At 41.9% G+C, this 27011-nt stretch overlaps 1 protein-coding gene across 1 annotated transcript in view; it reads right to left on the reverse strand.

Moving 5' to 3' along the window:
• Positions 1–27011, reverse strand: part of KCNH8 (potassium voltage-gated channel subfamily H member 8) — a 428672-nt gene that overhangs the window by 275496 nt on the left and 126165 nt on the right. The window contains exon 2 of the mRNA XM_074986135.1: positions 26414–26647. Within this exon, the coding sequence (XP_074842236.1) occupies positions 26414–26647 (234 nt within the window). The remainder of the gene's footprint in view (positions 1–26413; positions 26648–27011) is intronic.

Here is a 27011-nt window from a genome sequence, read left to right on the forward strand (position 1 = left end):
CAAAAAAAAACTTATTTACAAGGTCAGTAATCAGGAAATCACAGATGTTCACCTCACATGAATCGCTTTGCATCATTGGTTGAAGCTCAGTAATGCTGCTTTCTTTGGCATCAAGGCATTACTTTATATGCAAAATTTATCTATTGGGAAACACTAACAGAGTTTAATGAAGCTGCTTATTTCTCTGAAACCACATTTTCCTTTGAACTCTTAGCTGATGCTGGCACTTCCTATTTTAATGCACTACCTCACAGAGAATCATAGAGTTGGAAGAGAACTCAGGAGGTCATCAAATCCAACTTCCTGCAGAAAGCAGACCACTGTGTAGACTCTGATATCTCAAGTTTCCATGTTTACTATGCAATATCTTTACCATAGATTAATTATCAGATGCGGATCTCTCATTGTTCCTTGGCAGAAGATCCAGTAGCTCGTGTATCATTTCACTATTTCAAAGATATTTAAACTAATCAGATGTGTGTTAAAATACAAATTAAAACTATTCAAATCTGTGCTGTTAAACTTAGGCAAGCAATAACTAACGTCAAGATTTTGTATTTCATTCAAGATGAGCATTATAATAATCAACATTCTATCTGTGCACAATAATGACAAAGGCCTTTCCTGTTACATGTTAACTGCAAAAATAGTAGTTAGTAGACTGCATAAGAAATACTTTTTTAAATATAAACTTTGACATAGTGTCAAATTGTCTCTTAATTATGTTGTGGAACTGGAAAGCTTTTTTAAAAAGTTACCTCATCTTTGGGAAAATATGACATTCAATCAGATGGGTTTAATCACTGGGGTTGTAACTGACCCAAACAATTAAGCATAAGAGCTAATTGTTGCCAGTATATTGCTGTTGTACTGCTGAATAGTTCAAATGCATTGTAAGGCTGAAGTCACGGCAAAGCCCTAGATCCAAACTCCACAGATTTTGGGGCAAATAACTCTAGATTATAATTACAGTATGAAGGTTGGGCCTACTTCTAAGCCATGAAGGCAAAAAAAAAATTGTAATTACCTTCCCAGCCACTTCAAGCATACCAACCAACCGCAAAAATGTTCACAGTGAGAAACATCACTGTTGTTGGACTTGGGGTGTATCTACACTTACCTGAAGATCGACATGCCAGCAGTCGATCATCTGGGGCTCAGTTCAGTGCACCTACTGCAGCCACATTAAACTGAACCATCAGGGCTCCACCATTGACCCTTATACTCACAGTTGCAAGTAATAAGGGAAGTAGATGAGAGAGTTGCTCCCATTGACCTCCTGCTGTGGGGATGGCAGGAGAAATCAATTTATGATATGTTAACTTCAGCTACACCATTCACATAGCTGGTGTTGAGTATCTTAAATCAATTGCTTTCTCCATAGTGTAAACCTGTCCTTAGACTTTTACTTTCAAAATTTTTCATGATGCCTGACTCTGAAACTCTTCTATTCTGTCCATCTCATTCCTCTTTCGGCAGGAATTTAAGACCTGGTCTCCCTCCAACTTCCCTTACTTCTCATGACTGTGAGGAGTACCAGGGTTGATGGTGAAGCTCTGATTGTTCAATTTAGCATGGCCCCACTAGATGCACAAAATCAAACACTGGAAGATAGAGTGTGAGCACGTCAATTCTCCAGTAAATGTAGATGTAACCTGAGGTTCAAAGGTGATTTCCAGGTCAGAAGAAATGAAAGTGAACATGGTCACTGGGCACTAGCTATGGCTGAAAATGCAGCTGACTTCCGAAAAGACCAACTAGAAAAGGCAGCAAATTAGAGCCTCTTGCTTTTGGCTCTCTCACATCCCTGTCCCATTATTTCTTCTCTTCCCAACTTTGCATCTTAAGCATTGGTACTGGGAATTGCAAATTTGCTTATGTCAGCTTCCAAATTTACAGTTTAATATAAAATCTATATGACTGAGTCTGCAGAGCAGGGACTGATCTAGGAGGAGAAGTAGAAGTTACATATGAAGCGTCATTTCAGTTCAAGTTCCAGCAGAATGCTTCAAAGGGTAAATCAAGTGTTCCTCTCCCAGCTCAGTCACAGCTCTTGGAAGACAGTTGAGCAGCTTTTAGTTAGATTAGTAAATTTAACTTGCAGCTGGGTTTAAGCATCCAGTTCAGTTTGAGGAACATCAGAAAAGTGGGGAAAGGAGAAAAGAACGATATGGTGGATCAAACAGAATGAGTCTACACTGAATTTTAAGTCCCTATTTTGTAAGCTTGGAAAACAGTGCAAGCAGAGACACCAGCATAAAAGAGGCAGAAATGGGAGTTCAAAAGCAAGAGATTTCCACCTTATTGTCTCTTTTTCCATCCTTTATTTATTCCTTTCCATGCAGGTGTGATGGAACATGAACCTTTTATTATGGGCATCTTTGAGCAAGGCAAAGCATCATGCAGAGAAAGGGTTGGACTACTGTTGTCTCCTTTAAAAAAAACTTTGGGAAAATCTGATGGGTTCTGTCTGATGAAAGGCAACGAATACACCAATTCCTCCTGGTGCATCCACATTGCAGAGCATCAGTAACATTTTATAGGGATTTTAAAATTAAAAACAGAATTTCAAGTATCAAAAATATTACTAAAATCATGTTACTTGGCCAAATTCCATTTTAAAAGTTATATTCTGCCTAGCTAAATTTCTCCTATAGTTTCAATTGGATACAATGTTATTTTTCACTTCTACAAAACTGTTGTATCTGGTTGCTATGCTTGTTCTTAAAATCAGAACTGTGATCCACTCTAGAAGTAGCTGCCTTTCTTTTCTCTTTTTAGTATTTTGTTACAGTTTTTACAACAACAATACACAAACAACCATTAAAACACTGCATAGTGTAGGGTGACCATATCTCCCACGGCCACATAAGGAACGGGGAGCCGGGGGGGTGCTCCCTCTCCCCCTTCCCCTTCCCCAAGCCTTGGGGAAGTGGCTGGGACGGAGCAGCCCAGGTGCTCTCCCGCAACCCCCGCTTCCCCAAGCCTCAGGGAAGCAGCAGGGACAGAGCAGCAGGGGCTCTCCCCGCGACCCTCCCTGAGCTTTGGGGAAGCAGCAGAGATGGAGAAACCCAGGCACCTCCCTCCGCCCCCTTCCCTGAGCCTCCAGGAATCAACAGGGATGGAGCAGCAGGGGCACTCGTTCTCCCCCTGATCCTCAGGGAAGGGGAGAGTTGCTAACCTGCTGGCTTCCTCTCTTGCAGAGAGCACATATTGATGTACAGTAAGTGTTCTCTGGCAGGCAGCTCTGCCTGCACAGCAAATACAGGCCAATGAGTCCCTTCTATAAAATAAGTCAGTATGCCTTTTTGGCGTCCCAAATACTGGACCATCCTGCTGAAAATGGGATGGATGGTCACCCTAGTATAGTGGCAGACATAAGACATATGTATTTTTAAAAATATGCATTACTACATTCGACCAAATATATTTGGTAACTACTTGAAATGAATTTGATTCTGAGACCTAGGGAAGTTAATGTCAAACAAAAAGCTCCGTCCTTACAAAAGTATTTATAAAGACAGAAATCTCTTCAATATTTCACAATGTGCAACTTTCACCTCGGTTAAAATAGCTGCAGTACAGTGGATTTAGTAATGGTGTTATCTACACTAGGAACTAACTTTGAAGTTTACTTTGAAGATAGGCACTACTTCGAAGCAGCCTGTAGAGAGTCTACACGTTTTCCCTTTGAAGTTAACTTCTAAGTAAGGGAGCCCAACTTTGAAGTCCTTACTCCATTGTTGGGAATAGAGTAGTGCCCTACTTCAAAGTTTAAACTTCGAAGTAGAGCGTGTGTAGATGTTGCACTTCAAAGTCTGTTACTTTGAAGCAGTACTTCAAAATAAGCAACTTCAAACTTATTTTTGTAGTGTAAACATGGCCTAAGTGAACAAGTCACTAAGCTTGCTCAGCATTTTTATAGCAGGTTTGCATATTAATGTTTCATGTTTGTTTCAATTTAGCCACATTATCATTTTAGGTATTTTTTCTTATTTTCTTCTCCAAGTAATCCCTGTATGTACAAAGCAAATTAAAACTGCTGAAGGGATCACCAGTTTACAACAGCAGCATCTACTAATTCTCTCAGGATGACTTCCAGTTTACTTCTGAAATGAACGAACCACCTGATCTGGGACTGTTAATTTCATCCTTAACCATAATCTGTTTCAACTGTTGGAATTCTGCACCTTGCCTTAGCTGTCTATTTCATTGCAGTATTAGCAAAAAGGCCATGGAATGAATGGGTATGGACATGAAGTATCCATAGGAGAGGTGATTTCCTAAATCAGGGTTTATACAGATCAGCATCAGTTTGTATCTTTCTTGCAGATGAAGAGAAAGCTTGAATTTTCAATACTGTCAAATTTTCACTGGAAAAAAAATATAATGCAACCCACTGTATACAGTCTGCACGTTGAAAAGCTGTATCACACAATGTTATATGCCTATAGTAGGATTTCCCTTAAGAGAAATAAAACCCAGTGTTACAATTAATCTGTTCAGAGAGCTCTTATTCAGGAAAGAAATACTTCTTTCCTGCTTCAGCAAGTGCATAGAAAGGACATTGCTATTGTCAACAAACCATTGTCTTCCACAAAGAATTCCATTGTAGTTATATTTTATGAACTTTCTTTATTGCTCCTACCTATTTCTACATCAGAAAGATCCCTTTTTTCAAATCCAGTAAAATATAAAGCCTCAAAATACATTTTAATATTCTTGAGGTATAGAATAATACATCAGAGGACAGAAGAGAAGAAAAATCTCTGCAATCCAAATAGACCAATAGTTGTTCTCAACAACACAGAGGCCGTGTCTACACGTGCCCCAAACTTCGAATTGGCCACGCAAATGGCCATTTTGAAGTTTACTAATGAAGCGCTGAAATGCATATTCAGCGCTTCATTAGCATGTGGGCTGCCGCGGAACTTCGAAATTGACGCGCCTTGCTCATGGGAATAAGGGGACTTTGAAGTAGGCGGGGTCCTTTTGAAAAGGAGCCCCATCTGGACGTGCCGCGCGGTGGCAAGGCGCGTCAATGTCGAAGCGCCGCGGCAGCCCGCATGCTAATGAAGCGCTGAATATGCATTTCAGCACTTCATTAGTAAACTTTGAAATGGCCATTTGCGTGGCCATTTCAAAGTTTGGGGCACGTGTAGACGTAGCCAGAGGTGGCTAGTTTATGGTCACCATCGCAATCACAGCTATTTGCACCTATCCTTCACTGGCTCTGTCAAAATTAGCTCAAATTGCCTTCAGCTGAGCATCCATGTGCAAACTCAGATACTAACCTTTCTTCAAAAAAATTTTTTTTCAAGTTTCAAACAGTACTCTTCCTTGTAATGCTGGACTATATAAAAAATAAGTACACTCATCCCTCGTTTAATGAGTACTTTACTTACGAGTACTCGCTAAAATAAGGAACATATATACCTACCTTTATTCACTATGGCTACGTCTACACTATCCAAAAACTTCGAAATTGCCATGCAAATGGCCATTTCAAAGTTTACTAATGAAGCGCTGACATACATATTCAGCGCCTCATTAGCATGCAGGAGGCCGCGGCACTTTGAAATTGACGTGGCTCACCGCCGTGCAGCTCATCCAGACGGGGCTCCTTTTCCAAAGGACCCTGGCTACTTCGAAGTCCCCTTATTCCTATGAGCAGATAGGAATAAGGGGACTTCGAGGTTGCGTCTACACGTGCACGCTACTTCGAAGTAGCGGCAGTAACTTCGAAATAGCGCCCGTCACGTCTACACGTGTTGGGCGCTATTTCGAAGTTGAAATCGACGTTAGGCGGCGAGACGTCGAAGTCGCTAACCCCATGAGCGGATGGGAATAGCGCCCTACTTCGACGTTCAACATCGAAGTAGGGACGTGTAGACGATCCGCGTCCCGCAACATCGAAATAGCGGGGTCCTCCATGGCGGCCATCAGCTGGGGGGTTGAGAGATACTCTCTCTCCAGCCCTTGCGGGGCTCTGTGGTCACCGTGGGCAGCAGCCCTTAGCCCAGGGCTTCTGGCTGCTGCTCCTGCAGCTGGGGGTCCGTGCTGCATATACAGGGTCTGCAACTAGTTGTTGGCTCTGTGTATCTTTCACTGTTTAATGAAAGTGTGTCTGGGAGGGGCCCTTTAAGGGAGCGGCTTGCTGTTGAGTCCGCCCCGTGACCCTGTCTGCAGCTGTGCCTGGCTCCCTTATTTCGATGTGTGCTACTTTGCCGTGTAGACGTTCCCTCGCTGTGCCTATTTCGATGTTGGGCTGAGCAACGTCGAAGTTGAACATCGACGTTGCCAGCCCTGGAGGACGTGTAGACGTTATTCATCGAAATAGCCTATTTCGATGTCGCAACATCGAAATAAGCTATTTCGAAGTTGGGTGCACGTGTAGACGTAGCCCGAAGCAGCCGGTGTCCTTTCAAAAAGGAGCTCCATCTGGACAAGCCACGCGGTGGTGAGACACGTTAATTTTGAAGTGCCGCGGCTGCCTGAATCCTAATGAAGTGCTGAATATGTATTTCAGCGCTTCATTAGTAAACTTCAAAATGGCCATTTGCATGGCCATTTCAAAGTTTTTGGCTAGTGTAGACATGGCCTCTATGAGTGAACTTCCCCCACTTATATGAGTGGGGACCCTGAGCTGGGGGCAGGGAGACCAGCAGCCCTGCTGCTGGCTCAGCTCCAGCCATGGGCTCCCTGGCTGGGGGGTGGGGAGACACACAGCTGGAGCCTTCTCCCTTCCTTCCCACAGACATGCAGCTGTCTGATAGTCCTTAGGTTGGGGGAAGAGAGGGCGAAGGCTCTTAGTCTGGTTACCTCCCCTGAAATGGTGGGAATGTGAAACTGACCAGCCATGAGCTGGTCAGTTTCCCAGCCCTGCAAGCCCTGGGAAAACTGAAACAACCCAGCCCCTGGTTCTGAGCTTCTGCCACAATGGCAGCCAGGAAACTGACCAGCCCTGGTGGTTTCTGGCTCCCCTCCCCTTGCAGGAAAATTCCATTTATGCAAGGGTTGCAGGAACAACTCCTGGGTAACTCCAGGGTTTACGGTATTATACCCCCTGCCCGCCCTGCAGACCTCACCCTCAGCCAGGGTTTAATGCCCCCCACAGTCCCAAACTGTGTCCAGCCTTAAAACTGCCCAGCAGCCACAAACCTCCTCCAGCCTTAGACCTCCCCCCCTACCCTCAGCAGCCCCAAACCATCCCCAGCCTTAGAGCCCCCCCAGCAGCCCCAAACCACCCCAGCATTAGACTCTCCCTGCAGCCCCAAACTTTCCCCAGTCTTAGACCCTCCCCTTCCCGCATCCCTCAACAGCCCCAACTTTAGACAGTCCTCCTCCTCCTGCAGCCTCTTCACCAGGACTGCTAGGCTGGGTGGCTCCCCCAGCTATCCTGCTCCCAGCAAATAACTCAAGTGTCAAGGTTTCAGCACCTAGGCATAATGTGATTGCTATCTCTCGTGATAGAGATAGCTGATAGCTGCCATCTCCAGCATGTATTGCTATCAATAGATATCTGCCTGAGGCAGCAGTATTAAGAAACTGCAAATGGCTTCTTGAACAGTCACATGCAGCTGGACACTGCCCAGCTGGTGACTTTTAACAAATCTAATGGGACCCATGTTTGGGTCCTGACCCATAGGCTGGCAATCCCTGCTCTACATACATACACTACATTCTATTTCTGTTGCCAAACTATTCAAATACATCAGAAAAGTACCAAAACTCAGCTGGTTTATGTCAAGTTACAAGCCCTTGGAAAGAATTGGAGACTTTTACATGTATTTTAATGGGAATTTAGTGTCGCTCTTATGAGTTTTCGCCTACGAGCAGAAATGTGGGAACCAATTGTGCTCATATAGCGACGGATGAGTGTATTCCAAGTACAGATGATCTGGAGAAAGGGGTAAACTGTGAGGTAGCAAAGTTTGCAGACGGCACTAAATTGCTCAAGATAGTTAAGACCAAAGCAGCCTGTGAAAAACTTCAAAAGGACCTCATAAAACTGAGTGATTGGGCAACAAAATGGCAAATGAAATTTAATGTGGATAAATGTAAAGTAATGCACGTTGGAAAAAATAACCCCAACTATACATACAGTCTGATGGGAGCTAATTTAGCTACAACTCATTAGGAAAAAGATCTTGGAGTCATCGTGGACAATTCTCTGAAAACATCCATGCAGTGTGCAGCAGCAGTCAAAAAAGCAAACAGGGTGTTAGGAATCATTAAAAAGGGGATAGAGAATAAGACGGAGAGTATCTTATTGCCCTTGTATAAAACAATGGTACACCCACTTCTTGATGGTCACCTCATCTCAAAAAAGATAGGTTGGCATTAGAAAAGGTTGAAAAAAGGGCAACTAAAATGATTAGGGATTTGGAACGGGTCCGATATGAAGACAGATTAAAGAGACAAGGATGTTCATCTTAGAAAAGAGGAGATTAAGGGGGGATATGATAGAAACATATGAAATTATGAGTGGTGTGGAGAAAGTGAATGAGGAAAAATTATTTACTTGTTGCCATAATATCAGAACCAGAGAACACCAAATGAAATTAATGGGCAGCAGGTTTAAAGCAAATAAAGGAAGATCTTCACACAGCACACGGTCAGCCTGTGGGACTCCTTGCTAGAGGAAGCTGTGAAGGCTAGGACTAAAACAGCATTTTAAAAGAGCTAGATAAATTCATGGAGGTTAGGTCCTTTAATGGCCATTGGCCAGGATGAGTAAGAAATGGTGTCTCTAGCCTCTGTTTGCCAGAAGCTGGAGATAGATGGCAGAAGAGAGATTGCTTGATCGATATCTGTTTGGTCCACTCCCTCTGGGGCATCTGGTATTGGCCACTGTTGGCAGACAGGGTACTGGGCTGAATGGACCTTCAGTCTGTCCTACTATGGACTTTCTTATGTACTAGCAGTAGCCAATGCTTACTTCCCCTGGATCACCCTCATTGCTGTAGCATATCATTAAGGACCAATCATTCACATATTTGTTGCCTAATGCTATTAGAGGGTAATAGCTCCAAGTTAGGCAGAAGCAAGTGATCACACTAATGAATGTATTTTTCTCAGGTAACTGTGAATGTATTGCTGTCCCTGAAAATGAGATTATATTTTTAAGAATAAAAAATCCTTTTAAACTGCTTTTCTTTTTAGTAAACAAATGAATTATCCAGCATATATAATGAATTTTATTTCTGTCCTTTATATGTTACTTGTTACATTGTCTGCCTGTATTCATCATTATGGATGACCCTATATTCAGCTGGAAGTTTTAGAATAAACAACATTATTTTAAAATTAAGTAGTCAGACAAATTCATTGCTCTTTGAGAATCATTTTTGAAGCCCGCCTTTGATGAATAGAATGAAAATGGTGAGATTAAGGTATTTTCATACAAAACAAAAACTATACAAAAACATACTATATAAAAATATACTAAATGGTAAACTCTTCCTTGCAGCTAAGCATTTCCAGTTATCTTGTTCTAGCCATGAACTGGTGTATAAATTACATGGTGTATGTCAGATTTCTGGTGAGTTAGAGCTTATCCCATGACCTCCTGCAGTGAAGCAGCTAATTCCATAACCTGCTTTCATGATCCCTGTGCCAACACGAGCCCCTTCCTTTTGAAAGGGGCATATTAATGAGCAGGTTCAAAAGGTGCTAATGAGGCATTGCAATGAACATGCAGCACCTCATTAGCATAATGGTGGCCGCGGCAATTTGAAAGGGCGGCTTTTCGAATCGTGTGCTTCCCGTGGAGACGGGACATTCTGAAAGGACCTCCAGCCAGTTTTTGAAAGCTCTTCAAACACTGGGGGGGGGTCCTATCACCAGATAGGAAGAAGGGCTTTCAAAAAGTGGGGGGGTCCTTTCGGAAGGTCCCGTCTCCATGGGCTGCGCACAATTCGAAAAGCCGCACTTTCAAATCGCCGCGGCTGCCATTATGCTAATGAGGTGCTGCATGTTCATTGCAGCGCCTCATTAGCATCTTTCGAACCCACTCATTAACATGCCCCTTTCAAAAGGAAGGGGCTCGTGTAGACCCAGCCAAAGATTTCTGCTGAAGTCTGGAAGCTTTTGCGTTTACTCTAGTCTCACTGTTATTATAGTTAATAAAAGTAGCATTTTTAGAATATTAAGCACCTTACTCGCTGGAAAAATGTTTGTGTTCCTAGGGGTTATTTGGGTAGGTTACCCTTCCGCTCGTCTTCTAAAAGGCATATACAGGTTGATCCTCTCATGTGTGGCATGCTCTTGTATGGCAATATTCGCAATCCAGCATGATTTTTGCTGGCCAGATGATCACTTAGCATGGGGGTGGCCAAGTTTCCTATGATCCCCTACAGTTTGTTTACAGCCACCAGTGCTGGCTCTCAGTGTTCTGTGCTGTTATTTATCTGTAATTTACCCCCACATGTCTTCTAGGAGCACAGTATGCAATGGAAGCATTGGTAATGCTGTTAGACAATCTTGACCTCCCATGGTCCAGAAAATTGTATCATTAGGCGCTGATCAGGTCCTGAGGGTGCTGGACTAGAGAGGTTCAACCTGTATTTATAAAATAGAACTGCTATTTTTGTTCATTTTTATGAAAGTTTCATGTTTTCACTTTGGTTCAGGGATGTTTGTTATTGAAGAAGAAAAAATTTATTTCTCTTCGTAGATTTTTGTCTACTATTTATTTTTTAAAATTCTATTGACATCCATCAAGAGTTACAAACTAAATTAAGAAGTATCCAATAAATAGACACATTCTAAGAGAGTTGTCACATATCTGAAGCTGCAATTGTTTTTTTTTTCTGTTTGGAAGAAGCTTTTAAAGTTGGAGCTCTAGAAAAAGTTCTCTAGAGTTCACGTCACAGAGGACAGGATTTGGGCTTGATATGATTGTCCTTTCTCCCAGGTTACATTCATTGCATAACAGGATTCTATAGCACATGCTGAGGAATTACATTAGGCTGTACAATGGCTTATTCTTCATTTCATCACTGGAATCTGAACAAGCACATGCTGTACGCAGAGTGAGTCTACTCACAGAAGAAAATGATAGTAACTGTTGTTTGGAAAATTGTAGGGTTTAACCTTTTTACTGCAGATTGAACCTCTCCAATCCTCCATCCTTGGGACCTGACCAGTGCCAGACGAGAGTTTGCTGGACCACAGGAAATTAATAAAGTGGTGGTAATGCTGCTAGACTATCACTGCTCACTGGGCACTTAGCATATATTTAGGGGTAAATTACCATCACAGAATACTGACAGCCAGGACTGGTGGCTGTAAACAAATTATATGGGACCACTGGAAACTTGGCTATAACTATTATAGGTGGACATCCAGCTAGTTAAAATCATGCTGAAATCATGATGTGAATGTTGCCAGGAGAGAGAGTTCTGGATTAGAGAGGTTCAGTCTATACTAAAAATTATGTAAAAGCACACAATGTAGTATGCTGCTTTGGGCCAAATTTACTTCCTCTACCAAGTCCAGGGCTTAGGACAGTTAGAGGTTTGCAGCAACTGGTCATCTCATTTGGATTTTGTTCATGTTCTCAGCAAAACAGAAAGTATCTCCATGGCTGGCTGTCCCCATCTCTGGACATAAAAAACCCTCACACCCCCACCTTTTCCTGGAGTCTGCAGTGGCTGTCAGCCCCACTAGGCTCTGGATTTGTGTAATCTCTTCCAAAAGTTCATTCAGCAGCAGGATCTCCCTGCGTGAGAATAATCTCATCACTCTCTTCAACATGTTTTGCCACAAGGGTCTGTGAACTGCATTGCTTCTTAAGAGAGCAACTGTCCTGGTGATTCACAGCTAGAGATACAGTAACTCTTTAGCTCAGGCGCAACACCTTAATGGCTTTAAAAGTCAGTACCAAGGCTGTGAACTGTGCAGAGTCAGAGGAGGTAGAAATAAAAGGTACAGAAGCACAGATCTGATTTGCTTAAGGCAGCCGAAGGATAGACAAAAGGAGTAGGTGCATTCTGTACAAGCTGAAGACTTGTGTGGTGTTATATGATTATAATATAGCCATAAAAAACATTGTTGATGCCAAATAGGACTCATGGTCAGAAAGAGTTAAACAATCCCAGGCCAAATTATCCAGAGTCAACCATGTAAGAAAACCAACACTCCCAGCTATCTTTGAGATACCACTGACTTCCTGCCTGACAACACCATCCTTGCCACCATGGATGTACAGGCCCTTTGTTTTGATGGAATACAGACTAAAGAATATGTCTCTCTCTCTGTTAATACGTTAGAACAATATGTAAATGGTAATTAAGATAATTCAATACTAGTTTGGCTAGAGCTCTGAAATGCAAAATGCCTGTATTGTAATAAATTAGAGATAATACTATTTATATGTGTTTACTTGTATCTTATAGTTGCTAAACATGTAAACACACACTTCCTATCACTACAACTGTTGAATCTGAGCTCAAAAGGGAATATTAATATTTATATGAATGTTGGGTGAGATAATGTCATTAACAAGTTGTCTCTTTAAAGTTTATGATAAACTGTTTAATGCATGAACTATCTTATGTTAATTATCATGTTTGGGAAGGAGAAGATTACGTCAAAAGTTTGTTTACCCAGGATTGTATAAAAGGCCCTTCCTGATGCTGTTTATCTCAGATCAGATAAAGGCTTCCTACAGGGGAAGCCTAAACCATAAAGATTGAGATCCCCATCCTAAACTGGTACACTCTGAATATTTTGCTGGATTTTGGACTATAACCATGACCTAAATCCTAAAAGGCTTTGTGCAGCTGCAAAATCACCATTTCTATAATGTATCTAAATCTCAAGAATTGAACTTCTGTCTGTATTTGTATTGATCTTTTAACCAATACTCTTCCTTTTCTTTTTAAACAACTTTTAGTTTATTTAATAAGAATTGGTGACACGGGTATGTTTGGAATATAATCTGAAATATTTATTGACCTGGAAGGCAATATGTCTGATCCTTTGGAACTGGCAGATTTGGATTTGGTTTGGGTATCTGGATGGAAACCTGAGGCTGGGTACTTTAAGGAAACTGCATTGTTTGGACTTCTGATTAATCAAAAAGTTAGAGTGATTTTGTGCTGGTTTGGTAAACATAAATATTGGATTAACCTTTCGCTTTGGGGTGTGGCTGTCCCATTTTGCAGTGCATGACCTCAGGTGGCTGGCTCCCTTAGGACCCTGATTAAGAATACCTTGGCAAAGAAAACCTCTGAAGTTAAAAGTGAGAAAACCAGCTCCGTACACTCAGCATAGAGGCTAGTGATGGAGTAGAAGCACACTGAGTTACTCATTCCCCTTTAGAAAAGAGGAATTGGAAGACAAGTTAAAAACAAAATCACTATTTGTCAAACTTCAAGAAGTTATTCCTAATTCTTTTTTAGGAATAAGGATTCTTTCAAAGATGGGGTTTATTCTCGAAAGAGCCCCATCTACACTGGGGCTGCTGGTGGGGCTCCTGACATTGGCTGGGGGTGAGTATGAGCACCTTTTCTTTTTTAAAGCACTGAATACAGTAATACAAAGTGCCTCTGTGAACATGACAGGATATAGACAAAACAGTATAATTTCTGGTAAGAAAAAGTATGCTTTCATAATCTACTAATACTCTTTGAATGTCTACAAATATATGGGGCTAATCTGCTTTCAATGGGTTTGGTTGAAGACCTCCCCACATTCAGCAGATTATGAGCTTTTTAATTATTAATTACATGCCACATTTTGCATAAAGCATATTTGAGTTATGCTTCTGTAATGGATATTCCTATTTTCATAATAAAGAATACGGGGGTGCATCATTAAACTGTTCAGACAATTCATTTGGATTTTCAAAAGGTCAAACAAAATGCCTTCCAGAGAAACTAAGTCATCACAAGGGCAAGAAAGTATTCCCCTTTATTTGCTTGTGTGGGCTACCCACAGTGTAAGCCATACCGTGAAGGAAGGAGTGGCACCATTGTTGAGACCATGACTCACCCTTCCATGCAGGTCAGTGAAGAATGGGTACGGTGTGAGTGGACCCTGGACTACACCCCAACTACTGGCCAGTGCAGCAAAGTCACTATGGACAGAGAAGCGATATCCTACTGTTATAAGACTGGAGCACTGTACAAAGCAAGGTGGGGAACAAGGGGTGAAATGTGACTCTTAGACATTCCCCCATATTCAGAGGAGATTGAAAAGCAACTGAACTTGAAAAAGTGCTGCCATGGAATAGAAAATGGCTAAGAAATAGAAAACTGTGACCAGAAATAAATGGTTAATTTTCAGCATAGCAAAAAGTTAATATTTGGGTGCTCCAAGGGTCAGTAAGAGCACAAGCCTAGTGTAATAGATTTATCTCCAAATGAGAAGTGATTAGCAAGGTGACAGAAGTTACAGAAAGCATATAGGTATTCAGGATAGTCAAGACTTGGGAAAACCATGAGGAACTCTAAGCTCACCATGATAAATCAAAAGGCAACACATGAAATGTGAAGATGACTGTACAAAAATAAATGGTCATGAATAGTAATTTGAACTACTTCAGCAAACTTCTGGGTATTAATTTCATTGTGACTACTAGGGGCAAAAAGCTGAACCATCCCTCTTACCTCAATCAAAACCATTGCTTGATTTGCAGTCCTGACCAAAAACTAATCAAAATGCTAGACTGTATAAAGAATAGAACAAAAATAATACTGAAAATGTAATGCCACTGCATAACTCAATTGTGCACCCTCACTGAGAATGCTGTGTTTAGCTCTGGATGGCCTACCTCAGAAAATATATGGCAAAAATAATGGAACAGGAGATGGATGGGTTGAAAAAATCATAAGAAGCATGAACAACCATCAACCTAAAGAAAGCGGAAATTGTAGAAGTGTTTAGCCAAGGGAGGAAATCAGTCAGAAGAGTAGTACTGGTCTAATACAGTGAAGCAATTTTTCCACACTACAACACAGAAAAAACTGTGATTAAAATGAACATTTAAGCAAAGCAGAAAAAAACCTGATCAAAAATAAAAAATACATACAACATCTTATAGCTGATTGTCTCAAATGCATCTTTAAACTGCGTAGCCGCGTCTACACGTGCATGCTACTTCGAAGTAGCGGCGCCAACTTCGAAATAGCGCCCATCACGGCTACACGTGTTGGGTGCTATTTCGAAGTTGAAATCGTCGTTAGGCGGGGAGACGTCGAAGTCGCTAACCCCATGAGGGGATGGGAATAGCGCCCTACTTCGAAGTTGAACATTGAAGTAGGGCACGTGTAGACGATCCGCGTCCCACAACATCGAAATAGCGGGGTCCGCCATGGCGGCCATCAGCTGAGAGGTTGAGAGACGCTCTCTCTCCAGCCTCTGCGGGGCTCTATGGTCACCGTGTGCAGCAGCCCTTAGCCCAGGGCTTCTGGCTGCTGCTGCAGCAGCTGGGGATCCATGCTGCATGCACAGGGTCTGCAACCAGTTGTTGGCTCTCTGGATCTTGTGTTGTTTAGTGCAACTGTGTCTGGGAGGGGCCCTTTAAGGGAGCGGCTTGCTGTTGAGTCCGCCCTGTGACCCTGTCTGCAGCTGTTCCTGGCACCCTTATTTCGATGTGTGCTACTTTGGCGTGTAGACGTTCCCTCGCAGCGCCTATTTCGATATGGTGCTGCCCAACGTCGAAGTTGAACGTCGACGTTGCCAGCCCTGGAGGACGTGTAGACGTTATTCTTCGAAATAAGCTATTTCGATGTAGCGTGCACGTGTAGACGTAGCCCATGTGTGTATGAATATCAGTCAACTGCAGACGTTGTCGTAAGAAAAAAAATCTCTCTCTCCATAATGGTGCATCCAGTGGGAAAATTCATGTTGGACTAGGTGAAATACTATCACAATTTGAAGCTACAGAAACAAACCATTTTCACTGGATCACACCAGAATTAAATCATATTGCTATTCAATAGAGTGAGTAGGCTGTGCCAACTTCAGTGCCTGGAATATAAGAACTCAGCAATATTTGTTTTAATCTCATTAAGTTACAGGAAGAGATCATGATTGTTTCAGATCATGTTACTAACACTGTTTGACTGCCATTTCTTCTTTTTTGAATGAAGTGCATTCCCTTTTTGTATCTCTTCCATCAAGCTTAGTCTGACCACTTCCTAGAAGTACCTAATGGGGGTGCAGTTCTTTTGGAAGTCTGACCCTAATGTCTCCATGCTTCCCCACCTGTAAAAGCTGGAATACATCCTATTTCCCAACCCTTCCATGTCTTGTTTTAAACTGTAAATTCTGCAGGGCGAAGAGAGCTGTCTCTTACCATGCATTTGTGCAACACCTGGCACAATAAGGCAACAGTCTCAATAGGGACTTCGGACATGACAGTAATGCAAATGAATCGGTGGCCACAATGAATGAGGGCAGTTGTGCAGAGGGAAGAGAGAAAGAAGGTGCTGAAAGTACAAAAGAGTCTCTTATCAACGACTTAACAGGATATAACTTCCTCTCTCATCAAAGCATTCCTGCCTATCTACTTGAATAAATACACGAGCTTTTTTTAAATGACAGCTTATCTCAAACATAATTAGTAGAGCAGCAGAGAGCTGAAACTACTGAACCATAAGTAAAACAGGCCAGTGGGAATAATTGTAAGGCTAGCTTTATAAATTAAAAAGATGGACTCTTGTCAATGGGATATGTAATTTCAATTGGACATTATCATAAGACTTTCATTGCTGGTGTTTGGTCATTCTTTTTAACTTCCCCTCTCTTTGTCCCCTTTTCATTTAGCTGTGTTCAGTTACTGCACTCTATATTTAAATAATGTTAATACCTTCTATTGTTATCTTGCTAACAAGACATTTCTCCTTCTGTTCCATATGCTAGTGTTATCAGGTATCCAAGCCACAGAAACACGGGCACTTGAAACTCTCCTGGGTGGCTGCCCAAGTGCTCACCTTACACTGGGGACACTGGGTTGGGGTACAGGCTTAGCTTGGGTGGCTCTCTGTCACTGGCATAGCTGGACTAATACTGTGCCCCAGAAGGAGGCTCACCAATGGAGGGAGTGAAGGGGGCAATTCCCTCTGAAATGCTGCAGACCACTGTGCACTGCTCCACGGGCAGTTCAAAGGGAGCATGGGTGGGGGGTCAGAGCTGAATGCCCAAGCCCTGCCCCTTCCACACTTGACCTGCCCTTTCTGGAGACAGAGAGTTGGGCCTTTCTCCCCCATTGCCCCCTGCTACCGCAGTGCTTATTGGCACCACTGCCCAGAAGTGGCCAGTTCTCGCTCACAGGCACTGCTGCCTTCAGCCTGCTTTAGCTGTCTGGGAACATCTATTTCAGTGGCGTTACTCTGAATTAACACTAACTGAGATCAGAATTTGTACCACCATTTGTGGCAAAACAAAGGTCTATGAAAATTTCCTGCTAAATTCTTTCTCTGAGAAGTCAGAGCTCTGAAGGAAAAGACTGTGATAAATTGCTTTTTTTCTTTCTACTCCAGATGTTGTGAAACAAATGGCTAGCAACTGACAGAAGCTAAAGAAAGTGAGACATATGTTAAAAGGCAGTACAGAGTTGCATTTTTAAAAGAACCCAAGTACTGAGGTTCTCTGCTAGGGGTAGGAATGCACTCTCGGGGAGGGAGTGGGGAGAGAGCTTCCAAATTAGTGCTTCAACCATTGGGTCGCTCTCACTTTCTCTCTAGACCAAAGAATATTAAAATACATGTACCAAGTCCAATAGCTTGAACAGAAGAGAGAGAACATGTAGCTAGGGTGCTCAGCTGGAAAGAGTGAGACTGGCATTTAAATCCCTGCTCCAGAGTGGGTATTCAAATTTAAGTCTCTTCCTTCGCAACTGAGAGCCTGAGAGACTGAGCGTGAAGGCAGGCGCATCACAACCTTGTCCTCCTCTGTTTTGTGAGTGGCACCTAAATCCACTTGTGAACATAGCCTCCAAAATCTAACTTCCATTTGGATCATGTTGAAACTATTTACATATTTCTGATTTTTTTTCTTTTTTACTGAAGCAGTTTGCAGAAAATCAACATATATTTCTTAAGTGAACCAAAATTGCATCTTTTTCGCAAAAATATAAAGTTTTGGACAAAAATTTGGTAGCTCTAATCATAGATCAGAAAGAAATAAATTGCTTACTCAAAAATTTGATGTGTGATTCTCATAAGCCACATCTTTCCAAACAGTCATTTACTTCATGTAGCTCTCAGTTTCAATCAGCTAGTTTTACTTTCTGCTGATGACAGTTTAAAGCAACAGTTTCTCTGAAACTTCCACTGAACTTCTCCTGGGTAGTCAGGTTGCCTTAATTGAAAGGACCACTTTTGTAATTTGTTTTGCTGAAAATTACATTCCTGAGCTGAACTACCACAGAAATGTCTAAGTGTTCGGGGCAAAAATAATTATAAAACTGGTAGAATGCTGAGATCAAGAATCAAAACCACTACATTGAGGCTAACATTGGAGATGGGATTCAAATAAAAGTTGACTACAACCACCTTAAAATCCGTAGTGACTCAAAGTCCAAATCTAAACCTGATTTCAAATGTTTCCAGAATATGACAAACTGAAACCTAGAAAAAACAACTAAGAAAGTTTGGGTGCACTCAAACTCGAGAACGGACCTTATATCCAGATTGTATAACTTGTATCTGTGTCTTGCCAGCATAAGGCATAAAATAAAATACAGGTTGAACCTTTCTAGTCTTATTCTCCCATCCGGCAACAGCTGTAACCCAGCATGATTTTAGTTAGCCAGATGACCACTTATCACATGTGTGGTCAAGTTTCCCATGGTTCCATAAAGTTTTCCTACAGCCACCAGTCCTGACTCTCAGGGGCCATGTCTACACGTGCCCCAAACTTCGAAATGGCCATGCAAATGGCCATTTCAAAGTTTACAAATGAAGCGCTGAAATGCATATTCAGCGCTTCATTAGCATGCGGGCGGCAGCGGCGCTTCGAAATTGACGCGCCTTGCCGCCGCGCGGCGTGTCCAGATGGGGCTCCTTTTCGAAAGGACGCCACCTTCTTCGAAGTCCCCTTATTCCCATGAGCTCATGGGAATAAGGGGACTTTGAAGTAGGCGGGGCCCTTTCGAAAAGGAGCCCCGTCTGGACGCGACGCGCGGCGGCAAGGCGCGTCAATTTCGAAGCGCCGCTGCCGCCCGCATGCTAATGAAGCGCTGAATATGCATTTCAGCGCTTCATTAGTAAACTTCGAAATGGCCATTTGCATGGCCATTTCGAAGTTTGGGGCACATGTAGACGTAGCCAGGGTGTGTCTACACCTGCACAAATCTTCAAAATGGCCACGCTAATGGCCATTTCGAAGATTACTAATGAGGTGCTGAACTGAATATTCAGTGTCTCATTAGCATTAGGACACTTCTGGCCGCGGCGCATCGAAAGCGCGCGGCTCAGCGTGACTACATGGGGATCCTTTTCAAAAGGATCCCATACCTTTCGAAATCCCCTTATCCTGCTCACTGAGTGGAATAAGGTGATTTCAAAAGGGGCGGGTCCTTTCAGAAAGGACCCCCGTGTAGCCGCACCAAGCCGCACACTTTCGAAAGCGGCGTTTTCGAAGTGCCGTGGCCAGAAGTGTCCTAATACTAATGAGGCTCTGAATATTCAATTCAGCACCTCATTAGTAATCTTTGAAATATGACTATTTTGAAGATTTGTGCCCGTGTTGACACAGCCTCAGTGTTTTGTGCTCTCTTTAGATGTTATTTACCCAAATATTTCTAAGAGCCCAGCAAGCAAGGGAAGTGTTGGTAATGATGCCAGACAATATTGACTTCCTGTGGCCCAGCAATTTTTCTCATTGGCACTGGTCAGGACCTGAGGGTGCCGGACTAGAGGGGTTCAGCCTATATCAGTTAACAGTTACAAAATACTATTCTTACATAGTATATCAAATACAAGGGTAAACAACCAAAAACACCACAATACAACATTTTCACAAACATAGTGTCCTCTTATGGTCATTTTTTGTCACGTTAGTGGTCATTATGAAGCTTTTAAATAATCACTGGGAGGGCATTCCAATCTATACTGTGAACTCAGAACTGTGCCTGACATGGCTCTTGAGGTAGCAAGACAAGCTTGCCTAGAGAGTATGTCAGACCTGCCAATTAGAGAAGTCAGGCATGCTGCAGATTTTAGGTTTATAAATTACCAAATAACCTGACAAGAGTTTGTTTTTTCCAAAACAAAACAGAAAAATAGTTATAGAGAATGAACCTCTTCTCGCATTTATAAGTTAGACAACATTGCTATGGGCTGAATTTAGATCCGGTGTGAGCAGGGGCTGTAGTTCAAACAGGTCAAGGGAGTGGAGTTGCATCTATTCACACCATGCTTAAATTTGACCCCATTTGTCCATTAAGACTATGGAATGTGCACGTAACACTTCTGCTAACTGAACTGGGAACCATACATAAAGGCTGGGTCTACACATGCCCCCTCCTTTTGAAAGGGGCATGTTACACACCCCCACACCCCCCTCATAGAGCTGGAAGGGACCTCAGGAGGTCATCAAGTCCAGTCCCCTACCCTCTTGGCAGGGCCAAGCACCACCCTTTTTTGGCCCCCTCAAGGGCCAAACTCACAACTCTGGGTTTAGCAGGCCAGTGCTCAAGCCACTGAGCTATCCCACCCCTATGAGCAGGTTTGAAAGAGGCTAATGAGATGTTGCAATTAATATGCAGCTCCTCATGAGCAAAATGGTGGCCGCAGAGATTCAAAAGTGCTGCTTTTCAAATTGCGCGCTGCCCGTGGAGATGGGACCTTCGGAAAGGACCCCTCCAGTTTTCAAAAGCCCTTCTTCTGTGGCCGCCATTATGCTAATGAGGCGCTGCATATTCATTCATTCATCTTTTGAACCTGCTCATCAACATGCCCCTTTTGAAAGGAAGGTGCACATGTAGACCCAGCCAGGGTGTCTGAGTGAAGAATTTAAACCTATGAATTTGACCACTGGTTTGCTTCCCAGAACTATATGAATGCTGGACCACATCAAAGCAAAACCTGATGCTGAGTATAACCAATACATGGCTCAGACATGTCTTTGGGGCCATCTTCATTGATTCAGTATATATAGAGATGTACCTACCTCACAGAGCTGGAAGGGACCTTCAGATCCAGTCTCCCTGTACTCACAGCAGGACCTATCCCCATCCCTCATGGATTTTTTTTTTAAATCTATTTGCCTTAGATCCCTAACTGGCCCCATGAAGGATTGGGCTCACAATGGTGCGTGTAGCAGGCCAATGCTCAAACCACTGAGCTATTCATACCTTCCTAGCTTGTTAATGTGTCTTACACAACTAGATAGTGTGTTTATCTGAAGTGGTTATTACAAACAGGTACACACACTACAACCAGCTCCAGTGCATGCATTTAAGCATGTTAGAGGCTTAGCAGTGTGTCAGTCTACTATGCATTAAGATTTACAGGTGAATTACTGATATAACAGTGTCTGTGTAAAGGCAGCAATTAAGCTATCCCTTCAATAGGGTAGGAAATGACTTGCATATTCAAATATGAGGTTAGCAGGTTCAAACGGATACATTGATGTTTTTGCTGATTGAAATTAGTGCAGTTGCCCATATTTGAAAATATGTCACCATGGTTTCAAACGTTGGCTTTTGCGGGAAACCTAACTCAGTTCCAAAGCTACTCCATAGTCCCTGCTTATGTTTAAGTGTGAGATTGTAACTTTGCAATTCTAAAACCTGAATAAATTACAGGACTACAATACAATGAATGCTTTTCTTACTATCCAGTCCTAGCTGAGCATATCTCTTCAAATTACTGACCAGGATTTAAGATGTCAGAACTTCAAGAATTTATTTTATGCTACATCCATATCCTGCACAAGAACTCAAAAGAGGCATCTGTGAAACACAGCTTGAAGGCAGGTATGTTCCTCACTAACTGGATCAGGGATTGTACAGCTACCCAATAGCCAATGCCATGTCAGCGCCAAACTCTCAAACTTCTTCCAACCCAATCACACTGCAACTAAGCCACTGAGTTCAGGAAGCACACAGGTGCTGTGTAACTGCTGGCTAGTTTCTATGAATGGAATTGGCCAGATATATGAAGCAGAAGCTAGAAGCTGCACACACCACACATGGAAAGGACACACCACACATGGAAAGGGGTACGTCTGGTATCAAATGGCAAACCAAAAATAAGCAAATGACCATGCTAGAGGACGTACTGAAGAAATTAAAGTGTCACAATGAGAAGAGCTGAATTAATCTACTGGAGTTTTAAAAGAGTATTTTTGAAACTGTACAAATCTAACTTTTAAGTGTTTTGTTCTCAGAATGAAGAGAACTTTTAAAAAGCAAAGCCAGCAACTTTTAATAACTTATGTGCCTAAACACGTTGCAAATGAGAGCAAGTCCCACCATGCTTAGGATGAGGAACATACACATGGGTTTATGAGCCAACCTCACTTTCTTCCTGCACTAAACTTGTTTTGTTTTGAAGTCATGTATCAAAGGCCTGAGTCCTGACTACTCTTACAACATAAACCTTAGCCACCAAAGGATTAGCCTGTGCGTTTCTCTCTTCAACCGACCCCCACCCCACCTGCACCTTTCTCTCCAAATTAATTTCTTTCCTTGTTTTTCTGCCACCTTCTTTAATAAAAGCAGAATTTTGATATTAAATAGTACTATGTGCAAAGAATCCCAGTTGGTCTAGCACTCAGAGTCTGCAACTGTGAACAGTGTCCTAAACCCAGATACTCAGTCATATGGATATGGACATTTGTGTGACTGATGATTAGGTTCCCCATAATTTCCAAAGGGAAAAACAGGACATTTCCTGGGGCTGGCACTGCTGCTCACTTTCTCCATCCTTCCTCCCCAACTCCCTCATGGTACTCTCCACCCCAACAGGAGACAATAGCAAAGGATAAACATGCCCACTTTTGTCAAAAAAGTCAGGAAGGCTATGCCAGGGTTTAAAGGGATAGTCCATGCCAAAATGGGAAAAATGGTCTCCCTGCTGATAACAATGCAAACTCAGACATCATCATCTGAGGCCTACCTGGCCAACAGTTCTGTTCCCTATGAGATTCTCCCACAGTGTGGAGCTGGAGATGGCTGTGATTTACACTGAGGGCCAGCCCAAAAACTTACTGCAGTCTTGGATATCAGGGTATCAGTAGGTGAATAGTATCTCTGACCTTCTTCACATAGCTACAAGCAACCACCTTTAGTGCAGTCAAGAACATGAACCATAGCTTTCAATTTTAGATTTCAATATTTCTTTATTTTTTTAAATTAAAAACCTTATTTGTATTCTGTAGATGCCTTTAAAGAGATAAATTTTAAAAATCCACATACTGACTTTCTCTGCAATTGCTGAGCATACCTCAGGTATTTTAGTAATTCCATTTCATTTAGATATATAACCAAAATTATGGATGCTTTGCCACGTTTTATGAGCCCACAAGACTGAGTTGAAAAATCAGAAGAATACTTTTTCTTGCGAGATATCTTGACTTTAATGCAAAAATAGTCTCATGATATTTCTACACTTCCACTTCTGCTTCCAGATGATACCGAAATGCAAGAAAATGAAGATGTAATGGGCAGTAAGAGGAATTTGTTCATGCTTGAAAATGGTCTGATATACATTGGATTCAAATTATATATAAATATTTAGGAAGTGAGGGTAAGTGGGAATTATTTTATACAAACCTTCCCATTTTGTCTGTCTCAGCTAATCTGTGATCCAACTCCCTAACTACCAAGGAAATCTACCTACAACTGCATAATCATTTCTTTTTCCCTTAGTTATCAATGTAAGCATTTCAGGCAACATTCATTCCTGATGGTTCAAGGACAGCTCAATTTACATCCCCCAGTGAAAGGCAGTGAATATAGCTGGCCCTAACCCTTCCATCACCAAATCTCTTATCTCTTCTCTTATGATGTTTTTTAGTCCCCACTGTCCAAAAATAGGAAGAAAGTGGCTCTTGAAATGTCTGGTTCAGAATCACTTTTCACGTGCAGGAAAAATTCATACATTCAGTACAGGTTGAACCTCTCTAATCTGGAATCAGAGGGGTAGCCGTGTTAGTCTGGATCTGTAGAGCAACGAAGGGTCCTGTGGCACCTTATAGACTAACAGAAAAGTTTAGAGCATGAGCTTTCGTGAGTTAACTCACTTCTTCAGATGCTGGTCCTGGAAATCTGCAAGGCCAGGTATAAATAGGCCAGAGTAAGGCTGGGGATAACGAGGTTAGCTCAGTCAGGCAGGCTGAGTTGTATTGTCATCAGTAGATCTGGAGGTGTGAACTCCAAGAGAGGGGAAGCTGCTTTTGTATTTAGCCAGCCATTCACAGTCTTTGTTTAATCCTGAGCTGAGGGTATTGAATTTGCAGATGAATTGTAGCTCAGCAATTTCTCTTTGGAGTCTGTTCTTGAAATTTCTTTGCTGCAGGACCCTTCGTTGCTCTAATCTGGAAGTCTCTCCAGCAAACTCTGTAATTCTGCATGATTTTAGTTAGTTATCATGGATGTGGCCAAGTTTCCCGTGGTCCCATAAAGTTTGTTTATAGCCACCAGTCCTGGCTCTCAGTGTCCTGTGATGCTATTTAGTTATAATTTACCTCTAACTGTCTTCTAAGAGCCCAGTAAACGGTGGAAGTGTTGGTAATGCGCTATAAAATATTGACCCCCCATCATTAGGCAAATTCTCTCGTCTCACACTGGTCAGATCCTGAGGGTGCCAGACAAGAGAGGTTCAACCTGTAACAATCCTTTTTGAATCAGTTTCCTAGAACATGTGCTCCAGACCAGACACACTGCAATGTTTCCTTTTAAATGCTAAAAGTTGGGGAGGTAATTATTTTACTATTACTACTTCAAAACATTTTTACATATTATGACACTTTAAAGATATAGTGTGTATTATTATCCTCAGGTTTATGAACCTAAACAATAAACAATCCCCTTCCTTCCTATATTATAGTCAGAAAAGGGGACAATTTTTCTTACACTATATAGAAAATAAGCTTTCCTTTCCTCCAAGTATATCCATTATTTTAAAATGCTCATCTGTAAAAATGCACGATACCTAAGTAAGGTGATTCTCCAGGGAAATATTTCAACAGCATGTAAATATTAAGAAAGATCTGTGAAGAAGACACGTGGCAAAATTTGATCACAAGTTCTGAACTTATAAAATAAAAACGGAAGTGGTACACAGTGAGCTACACCATCAAGCCCTACATAGTTTTTAATTGCTTGAGATCATTCTTGTGGCATTATATCAGTTGCTCTCCCACTGGTGTCTCCTGGATTGAGCACCACACATGGCCAGTACTTTCCTTCAAAGGCAACAGAATCAAAACACATAGCAATGAGTGAGGGACCTGTTTTAATCGTAGGAGTGCAGGAGTCTGCCAACAATAGAATGGGTGGAAGAACCATCTATATCACTTAGCCACATGCATGCTGGTGCAAAACCAAGCCTCTCTTTACCCTTTGTGCTATCATTGTTTATATATCTATGTGAGGAGACCTACAAATATCATAGTCATAAATAGGATCAAACTTAGGGCCTTCAGCACAAAACACATAAGCCTCTACCCTCATCACACAAATATGTATTCCTTTAGCCACAAGTTAATAAGAGCTAGTGCTTTGGGGTCCTAATCCATTATCCAGGGCACTAACTCTGTGTAGTCTTTAAAAAACGTTAGCAATTACGTGTATTATAGCAGCTGTGGAGAAAGCATTTTAGGATATTCAAAAGATTCTGAAAAGTATCACCATCAGCAGAGCAGGTTGAAACTTGCAATTTCCATTTGGAAAAACATTTTTATATTTAAAAATCTGTGTTTTCCAATGCAGAACAATTTTTGTGGGATATTTTTCTTAACAATCAAGGTTTTGTTTTGTTTTGTTTAAAAAAGAAACCTGTGTTTTACCCAGGAAAACAGTTTCACTTAAATATGTACAACCAGCTCTACCAGGCTGAAGTTTCCATGCTTGGCCTCCATCTGTAGGTGATTTGTAATTCATTTTTTGTTTTAAAGCTTCTAGAAGACCAAGTTTGATTACAAGATGAGTAGAGAACTTTATATGATGCATCTTCTTCACTGAATGAGAATACACACACACACACACTTTCATACTTCTAAAACCATAAGAGCCCTACTTTCATTCAAATCCATTTCTGTATCCCTCTGAACATTCACATGCAATATTACAGTCAATGGTTTTTTTGGGCTGGTGTTGGGACAGGCGTGGTGGGGTGCATGGGGGAGGCCCGCTGAGTACAGTGGATATATAACTGCTATGCCGAACAATAGTAAAATTCAATTTGTCTGGAACTGAAAGAACATTGATGAAAGCAATAAAACTCACCATTCTTCTTGTAAAACATGACCTCCCCCTTGAATTCCACCTTATCTTCTAGTGACTTTTCGATTTGAAGAATCATCTGCTCATTTGTTTCAGCACCAAGTAAAAATTTACAGCTGCAGCTCTTCTGCATGACTTCAGTTCGTGCAAATCCAGCAAGTTCACAGAAGCCATCTGAACAGTAAACTATGGGGAATCCCTTAGCCACCTGAGCATTGGCCAGGATGAAGTTACTATCTGTAGAGAAACACAGAAGTAAAACATGAATTACAGACCAAATTGCAGCATATCTACCACAGTCCTTTGTATAGATGTGATGATGGAAGCCTCAGCTGTGTATTAGTGCATAAAACCGGCTTTTGTACAACTGAAGTATGTTATTGGGCTGAAATAAAGAAAATAGCAAACCAATGCCCTCGCATTTACCCAGAACTTGACTCAGAGGTTGTGGGGGAGATGGATCAGACTGAAACTTCCATTTCTCACTCATTTGAGCTGAATTTAGATTAAGTCCAGTGGCCAAAGGACAAATGGCTCTTCTTGATCTGTGTGGTATTTCTAAATTCTGTTAATGGTCGCAGAGCTCTTTTTCATGGACTGC

This window comes from Carettochelys insculpta, chromosome 2, assembly GCF_033958435.1.
Source record: "Carettochelys insculpta isolate YL-2023 chromosome 2, ASM3395843v1, whole genome shotgun sequence".
Lineage (NCBI taxonomy): Eukaryota > Metazoa > Chordata > Testudines > Carettochelyidae > Carettochelys > Carettochelys insculpta.